The following is an 8,198-nucleotide window of genomic DNA, read 5'->3' on the forward strand; positions in this document are numbered from 1 at the left end:
GTGTCTCTCTGCTGTGGAAGCCTGATGTACTGACCAACTGTGCTGAGGGAATGGGAGCTGAGAACAAGGAGCTTTCTTGTATTGGGTTTGATTCAAGAGAGCTTCTTCCTAACTCTCCTTGACAGAAAAACAGGCACAGAGGAGAGGCTGTAGAAACTGGCTTGAATTTTAGAATAGCATCAGAGTGAAGTTATAAATGTTAGAACCCTTTGGAAATTTAATGACTAACTGAATGTCTGCTGGAGGGAATGGTTAGAAATAGCAACTAGATGAATTCTTGTGGCAAACATGCTTACTAGACTACTCAATCTGAAGGAAATAAGGTATGCAGTACAGTGGAAATGTGTTCAAAATAAATCCTCTCCCAACCCAAAATGCCATTTCCTTCAAGATAATAAAAACTTATCTGATAAAGGTTATAATCCATGAGATTTGACTGTGAAATCTCCTCATTTTAAAATGAGATTTGCCTGATTTCTTCTCATTGTTTGCACTTTATATTTGAAGGTGGTTTTCTGAGTCAGTGTATAAAGAGGTGGAGCTTCCTTTTGACCAAACTTTCCTTTTATGTGCATTTCAGATGATCTAATTATTTCAGAAGACGTTGGGGCAAGTATCTTCAACGGGCAGAAGAAGGTGCTGTATTATGCGGATGCCCTGACAGAAATAGCTTTTGTTGTCCCATCCCCAGTGGAGTCCCTAAGTAAGACCACTTTGTACATGCTGCTTGCAAAACCAAAACATTTTTTGTTAGAGAGCTTTTTCAGAAGGAGAACCTAAATTAACTAGTGGTATGTCTAGCAAGATCCTTGTCAGAAAGCTACTGATGTTTAAATTACAACATCCGAATCCTTAGACTCCTTCCTAAAGTGGCATCTATTCTGTGCCGGAAAGGGCACAATCTAAGCCTTGATATTGCTGTGCCCCTGGATGCACTAGTTTGGACACATGGCTCACTATCAGCTGGTGAGGCTCACTTTCTTTTTCCTCTCCTCATATGCTCCTGCAGCACATGGAGGAGCATGTACTCGACTGCTTTGTAGGTGAGCAACAGCTTTTGCATCTTTTGCACACTAAAACCAGTATGCAAAAGTTCCCTGGAATAAAAGGCCTGGGAGGAAATGATAGCCATGGAAGGAGGAGACTGTATTCCCTAGGAGATGGATGAAACACTTCTAAATCCATAGGGAGTGCTTTAATTGCAGTCTCTTTCTGGAATAATTGGCAGTTGACCATTGCTGACTCTTCTTCCTGCTTTTGAGTGCTATATTGACTTGACCATAAATCTATGTATGTTTTGTTTCAAAAACCTTATAAGCTTTTTAGGTTCAAAACCTTCCATACGATGAAAGCTTAAGTTTTTTGGCAGAAGAAAAGACAAACCCCACTTTTTTCTTCTGGCTTACAGCTGATTCACTGGAAAGCAGTGTTTCTGACCAAGAAAGTGACTCCAACATGGATCTACTGCCAGGAATATTGAAGCAGCAGTCTCTGACACTTGAACTCTTCCCCAATCATACAGACAATCTTAATCCCTCCCAGCGGGTAAGCATAAACTTGCACTGAAAAATGAAAAATGACTTTTTCTCCCACTGGCAATGCTGCAGCATTTTCTGATAATGCATGATTTATTTTCCTACCATTTGGAGCTACTCATTCCTAGCTATTAATCTTTGACATCTGGTTTGGTCCTGCCAGAATTTGCACCTGCAGTAGGAGGTTGCAAGATCACATTTATTATAAAACTTAAATATGCTAAGTAGTAATACTCTGCATACCTAAATCCTGAAATGCATGCAGGAAATAGTCTCTGCAGTATTTACAGAGTAATTCAGACTTGAATCCATGCTTGGAAATTTAGGATGAATAGACATGAACACTTTTCATACCTACACACTTTGGTATGTGCCACTTCTGTCTGAAGTATCAGATGTGAAGTCACTTTTGTATCGTAGCAAAGCAGAAAACCATGAACTGCTGTTGGTGTTAGCAAAAGATTTAAAGTGCTTATTTCTTGTATAGAATTCACTTCCAAATGTATCTTTAGTAACTGATTTAAGATCTTTGCGAATGTTAAGAAAAACTTAAAGCAGTTTAAGATTGAATATATTAATTTACATTGAAATTAAATGTTGTGGAGACCCAGATTACTGTGGGTAGCTCCATGGCAGCTGCCCCATCTCAGCAGCTGGCAGAGATTGTATCTGAAAGACTACGGAGCAACTGTGGAAATGCTTGTTGGATGCATTACTGGACTCAGGATGTTTGCAAATGCTGCTCTTCCCCTGTGTTCAAAACAGCTCAGTCCTACTTCCAGATCCAAGAGGGTGCCTCAGGGCCGGACCATTCCACCAATGGGACCTGAAACCAAAGTGTATGTGGTCTGGGTGGAACGTTACGATGATATAGGTGCGTAGAAGGTTTTATTGTTTGCTAAAGTAATGACAGGGCAGGAACCAGAGGAAAAAACTGTTCCATTCCTCTATGAAATATTAAATCCTTACTAATGTCTGTAGCCAACACTTTTTTAAGATCCTGAAACAGCTCTTTGGTGTTTGAGTGGTGGTCCATGGGAGTACATGAACCAGTGGCATGCAGGTCTGGAGATTATTTTAGCTCTGGCAGTACATGTGAAATACTTTCATGCACTTTCTTAAGCTAAATGCATATAGCAAGTGTGCATCCCTGGTTTTGAGGTCCTCTCAGCTGCCATCTTCTCCCAGAGGAAAGCAACCAGGAGAAGAGGAGCTGCCTATTAAAGTGTCCGTGTAAATTCTGAAGGTGATTACAGCACCTCCCTCAGAGCTTTACCTGGATCAGAAAGTGGACATCAAGTCCTGCAGCAACATTTCCTTATCGAGACATTGGCCCAGAGTGTGTACCCTTAGCTTCAGGAGTCCCTCAGCCATTTCAGTTCCCAAACTGGTGTCCCTGACCCACTTCTTTCTTGCGTGGCAGCTAAAGCCAGCTCACTGCAGAGGCAGCAGCTGTGGAACACATGCATGTTTCTGCTTGGCTGCTTCTTTCTGCAGCTGTAGGAATCTCCCAAAGCTCTGAGCCTGAAGGTGAAGAAATGAGTTTGTGAGCCTCAGTAAGCATGGCAGTTGGACTGGGGGGGGAATTCTTGAAAGTGGCTCCTAGCCCAGAGGTTTTGCTTTATGCTTCTTACGTTCTTGGCTTTTGCTTTGTGCTTCTGGTACATCTTTGAATCCGGACAGGGAAAAGCTGTCACTTTGTAGTCTAGGCTGTCACCCCTGTGCCAGCTGCCTGCCCTTCTTCCTCTGTCTCAAAGTGCTTCCACGGCCCTCCATGCTAGCTCCAGCTTTTGTCTACCCTTAGCATCTAGTTCTGATAGCAAAAGGTGTTTTCAGGCCATATACTCTTTCTGCTGGAAAAGGTGTCAACATTGTCCTGCTGTCTGAACAGTGTTTTTGTGAATGACTGTCAACATCTCTCAGTTCCTGCCCCTAAACAGAGTAATGGGAATTTTGACATCCACTTCCAGGGATCTGAGTTCTTGCTTCCTCCTCCTGCACCTTCATTATCCAGTCATTTGTTATCAAGTGCATGGCGGCAGAGTTGTAGGTTGTGAGGATCTACAGAGCCTGGATTTGAGGAAAGATGCCAGATTTGTTGGAGCAGAGATGTGAGCGGTGGTAGCCTTGGAAATTCCCAGCACTCTTCTTGATCCTGATTACTTGTGCATGGGTGAAGGTGCTGTGGGTATAATCTGAAAGCTCATTCTATGATTGAAATACTTCATCTCCTTCCTGCTTTCACTGTTCCTCTAGAGACTTCAGCTTTGGAATTGAGAGAATTGAGGGGCTGGGACATGTGTTGTCTATCTGTTGGGTGCAGGGTGGCTGAGGTGTGTCTATACACTCCATGAATGCTTAATCTTAAAAACAAACACTGCATCACTAGGAGTGCAAGAACATCCATGGTATAAATGCTTCAGGACTGCATGGTTTTGACTGATCATAAATAATCTTTCTCTGCACAGAACAAAACAAAAAAACACCCCCAAAATGGGGATAGATAAGCTTTATTCAGTGCATCCTCTTCTTACAGAAAACTTCCCCCTCCCTGATCTGGTGTCTGAGACGAGCACTGGTGTGGAAACTACAGCCAATAGTAGCACTTCCCTAAGGTAAGACTGCTCTTATTCTTGTGGTTTTTCTTGATTCTTGTGGACAACAGTTTAGGCTGCACTTCAGAAGAAGTCATAGCTGAGATCACTTGCATTCTTCAGCTGTCCTGCAAACTCGAGGCAGTCATATTAAAGACAGATGAGTTTCCTCAGTGGATTTCTTTTTTTCTGGGGGGAGGGGAGGGAGAGCTTTTCATAGCACTGCATTTTAAACCTAAAGGAACAGAAAATGTGTAGTTTTTATCTTCAGTCTGTGATAAGCCTACCTCCTGATTTACTCCCTTGTGAGGCGGTTAATGCTGTGTGTGTGAGGCTTAAAGCCCTGTCTGCAAGGACTCTCCTTCTGTGGTGACAGAAGACCATAGAAACAGTACAGTTGATTCAACCCTTCTAAAACCCAGAAGATGCACAGAATTGTTCTCCTGGTTTAGCCACATGACTTTTTTTTTAACATTCTTTTCAACACTTAAAGTGGTTCTTATTCATCTCTAGATTAATTAAAGCAGTGATATAAAACTGATGTAACAGTTACGGGTTTTTCGTTAAGGTCTACCATTCCTGAGAAGGAAGTTCCTGTGATCTTCATCCATCCTTTAAACACTGGCTTATTCAGGATAAAACTACAAGGAGCAACTGGGAAATTCAACATGGTTATCCCATTGGTGGATGGAATGATAGTCAGTAGGAGAGCTCTTGGTAAGCTAAAGATTTTTAGGAACACTCATGTTTTGATATTTCTTTTTCTTTTTAATAATAATGTATCTGCTAAACTGGAATCTTTCATTGGAAAAACAATGGGCATGGCAGAACAGAATAAAAACATGCTTTTTGCAGCAGCACCAGTATGTTTTGGTAGCAGGAACAGCAGAGGGAGCAGGTGGTCAGCACTGAGCTGGCACCATACCAGAGCTCTGGTTAATTGTAGAAGTGAAGGCCTGGAACTAGTAATAATGGAAGGAAAAGGTAAATACCTGTTATTTAGATAAGAGAGATCAGAAATGGGACCCTAATGTTTAGCATTAAGAGCTGAGGTGCTGGTGCTAGTGCCTGCCAGGGGGCACTGCTGAATTTGGGCTGTGCTGACGTGCTGTGTTAGAAGTGATCAAAAGTCACAGCAATTGAGAATTTTCTAATGTGTTCAATAAAATACTTAACCTACTATGCAGGCATGTGTTAACAGGGGTCTGTGTGTGCTGTCTGCCTTTTCCTGTGTTGCTGGATGGATTAATGGTCTCTCTTGGTATTTGTGCTACTATAGCTTCTGTAACTGGAAGTCTCGCTCCAGTGGGAGCAATTCACAAGACAGCAAAATGAATAAACAAACATTAGGATGCTGGTACATCACCAGGAAACTACCATTGTAGGGATCTGTTGGTGGTGACTTTCCAGTTCTGGGTTTTGCATGCTTGGGTCAGCGATGGGGAAATTGAAGCCAAACTGGGCCTTTAAATAGCATTTGTGAATTCAGCTGATGACAATGGCCTGTACTGAGAAAGAATCGGGTGTGTTTTCCTAGAGCTGGGCTGGTTTTTCATCTGCATGAGGACTATCAATATAATGAAATTTGTCTCTTCTCCGAGTTCAGCAGATGTGGTTGGTGTGCAACCAGGATCAAGTGCCCCAGATAAGGAGGACACTGTTTCTGCCTGTAGGAATGTGCTTGTCAAACAGCAAAGGGGTTAATAGATGCTTTCTTCATTAGAGGCTTATGAATTTCATTTCAGAATAAAACAGGGTAAAGTCCACTGCCAGCTTTAACCAAGGGTTACTGCTTTGGTTCCCAACCTTCTCCTCCCTGTCATATACAGCAGCATGAGTTAGAGAGGTAATAACAGTGGCAAAGCAGTGAGGGAAAACCCGTTTCCAGCCATAACCCATCAAGACTTTCCTCATCCCCTGTTCCAAGGGGAAGGATTTTCAATTCCTACTGGAAGAAAGTACTGATGGGTGCTTTTGCCATCCTAAGGGCTCCTCTGGCATTACCCGAGCTCTGAACGTGTTCTGTAGTATTGCCGGGGTTGTAGCACTGTGATTCTTCTATTAGATCCTTTGGTTTCTTTCCCCTCTTGGTCCTGAGGGTGCTGCTGTGGACGGTTGCTTGGCTCTGGCAAAGCAGAGAAATCCTCCTCCTCTTCCTTCTCCTCCCGCCAGTTTAGGGTACCACTGACTTAGTCCCTTTCTTATTCATTTTTTCCACAGTAAAACACCTTTACAGGCTTGGGGACCATTGGTTATCTGTTACCAACTACTCACTGAGGAAGTTCTTGACTTGATGGTGCTGAGCATCAACCCTGGGTTTCTAGATGGGCCAGAACCCAAACCTTGTCTTTAGCAGTGAAGCCAGCAAAGGGGCGCAGACTGGAATTTGTTTAAACTTGATTCAAATGTTGTTTCTTTTCCAGGTTTTTTAGTGAGGCAAACAGTAATAAACATCTGTCGAAGGAAGAGGCTGGAAAGTGACTCCTACAACCCCCCCCACGTCCGCCGAAAACAGAAAATAGCAGACATTGTCAATAAATACCGCAACAGGCAGCTGGAGCCAGAGTTTTATACCTCGCTTTTCCAGGAGGTTGGGCTCAAGAACTGCAACCCCTAGGTCATTATCCTTCCAGGACAATTAGATCAGAGCTTGGTGGCTACAGTAATGAAAACAGTTAAATAACGACAACAAATTTCCTCAGCCCTCCGGAATTCAGGAAATGATATTCTAGCACAAGTCAGCAGATACCATGTGGGAGGAATGAGAAATGAATCCAAAACATTGCAGTTGGGATATTGACTTAATTCACCTACCCTCTGAAGATTACTTAATTCCAGTCTTCCTGGATGCTAGCAGCATAATCTCCTCACCCAGTCATCTATTCCAGACTAATTAGGAACTGTGTCTCATTCTGTGAGAGGAAAACAATCAGAACAAAGCCATCTCTGCATATAAGGATAGAAAAGAAAATACAAACAAACCTGCCTTCAGACATCTTGTTACACCCACATCTTGCAGGAGAAGGGAGCAGAATCTCTCCTTTGAGGAGAGAGGCTGTTTCAGAGCATTATATCTTCCTGCAAGAACTTAAAAGACATTTTCAGCCCCCCTTCAGAGCTCAACAGAAGATCCTTCACTGCTTGTAACCAATTTGTGTACCAAAAGCAAGAGGAGGAAAATAGCTTGGAAACACCAGGTCATGGTTAAATAGCCAAAATGCTGCATTTTACAGTTCCCTCCGTGGCTGGGAGTGAGTCCACACAAGACTTCTGTCATGCTGACAACAAACACCACCTGGTATTACCTGACTTTCCAACCTAAGTTGTTACTAGATAAGAGCTCTTGGTTACAGAAACAAGGTTTTTATGACTTTCAGGTCTGTTGCAATATGTCACATTTTATTTTAGTAGCTTGATTATTTTTTTTAATTTTTTTTTTTATGCAACTACTTAATTTATTTCAAAGTGTCTGTAGCACCTACTCACCATATCCATAAAAAGCATAAACATCCCTTGCTTTCCTTCCATTGGATTGAAATCTGAGATTCTGGGGCTGCCTCCTGCCTGATGTATTTATAGCATGAGCAGTTTTCGCAGCTTCTACAACACTTTTCAGAAGCTCCTGTTAAACAGACTAAAACAAGTCAAAAAAAAAAATCAAGAATTCTTCTTTTTCCCCATTAATTTTGCAATTCCATGAAAGCACCTTTGGAGTTAGAATGTGAAATTGTTTAGGATCTACTGTGCTTTCTCATGCTCCGCAGCGGTGGTTCCCTTTCGCCTGGGTCGGAAGTTTTCACTGTCAGACCGTGGAGTTCATGAGCTCAGGACTTGAAGGATGTGCTGGGAAAAGGTGTTTACAGCTGCAGGATTTAATATTGGGAATCTAAAAGCTGCAGTGGGCGCCGGCAGCCTCGGGAGCGCTTCCAGGCTCCCGGCACAATCCTGACTTGTGTTGCAGTGATGAATCATCGCTGGCGCGCCGGGTAGATGCAGGTTGTGATCGCTGGCAGCAGCACGTGTCCTTTCCCTTCCAGTAAGCAGGTAATGTAAGAGCAGGAATGTGAGC

The 8,198-nt window shown here is 42.8% G+C and overlaps 1 protein-coding gene across 2 annotated transcripts in view; it reads left to right on the forward strand.

Annotated features, from left to right (window-relative positions):
- RALGAPB (Ral GTPase activating protein, beta subunit (non-catalytic)) overlaps positions 1-7,042 on the forward strand; it is a 47,423-nt gene extending 40,381 nt beyond the window's left edge. For both annotated transcript variants that reach the window (XM_010020327.1, XM_010020328.1), the window contains exons 24-29: positions 581-703; positions 1,409-1,545; positions 2,301-2,409; positions 4,072-4,150; positions 4,698-4,846; positions 6,553-7,042. In XM_010020327.1, the coding sequence (XP_010018629.1) occupies positions 581-703; positions 1,409-1,545; positions 2,301-2,409; positions 4,072-4,150; positions 4,698-4,846; positions 6,553-6,746 (791 nt within the window). In that variant the 3' untranslated portion in view covers positions 6,747-7,042. The remainder of the gene's footprint in view (positions 1-580; positions 704-1,408; positions 1,546-2,300; positions 2,410-4,071; positions 4,151-4,697; positions 4,847-6,552) is intronic.
- The last annotated feature ends 1,156 nt before the right edge of the window (positions 7,043-8,198 follow it).

Source organism: Nestor notabilis, unplaced genomic scaffold (genome assembly GCF_000696875.1).
Source record: "Nestor notabilis isolate BGI_N333 unplaced genomic scaffold, ASM69687v1 scaffold4678, whole genome shotgun sequence".
Taxonomy (NCBI): Eukaryota; Metazoa; Chordata; class Aves; order Psittaciformes; family Psittacidae; genus Nestor; species Nestor notabilis.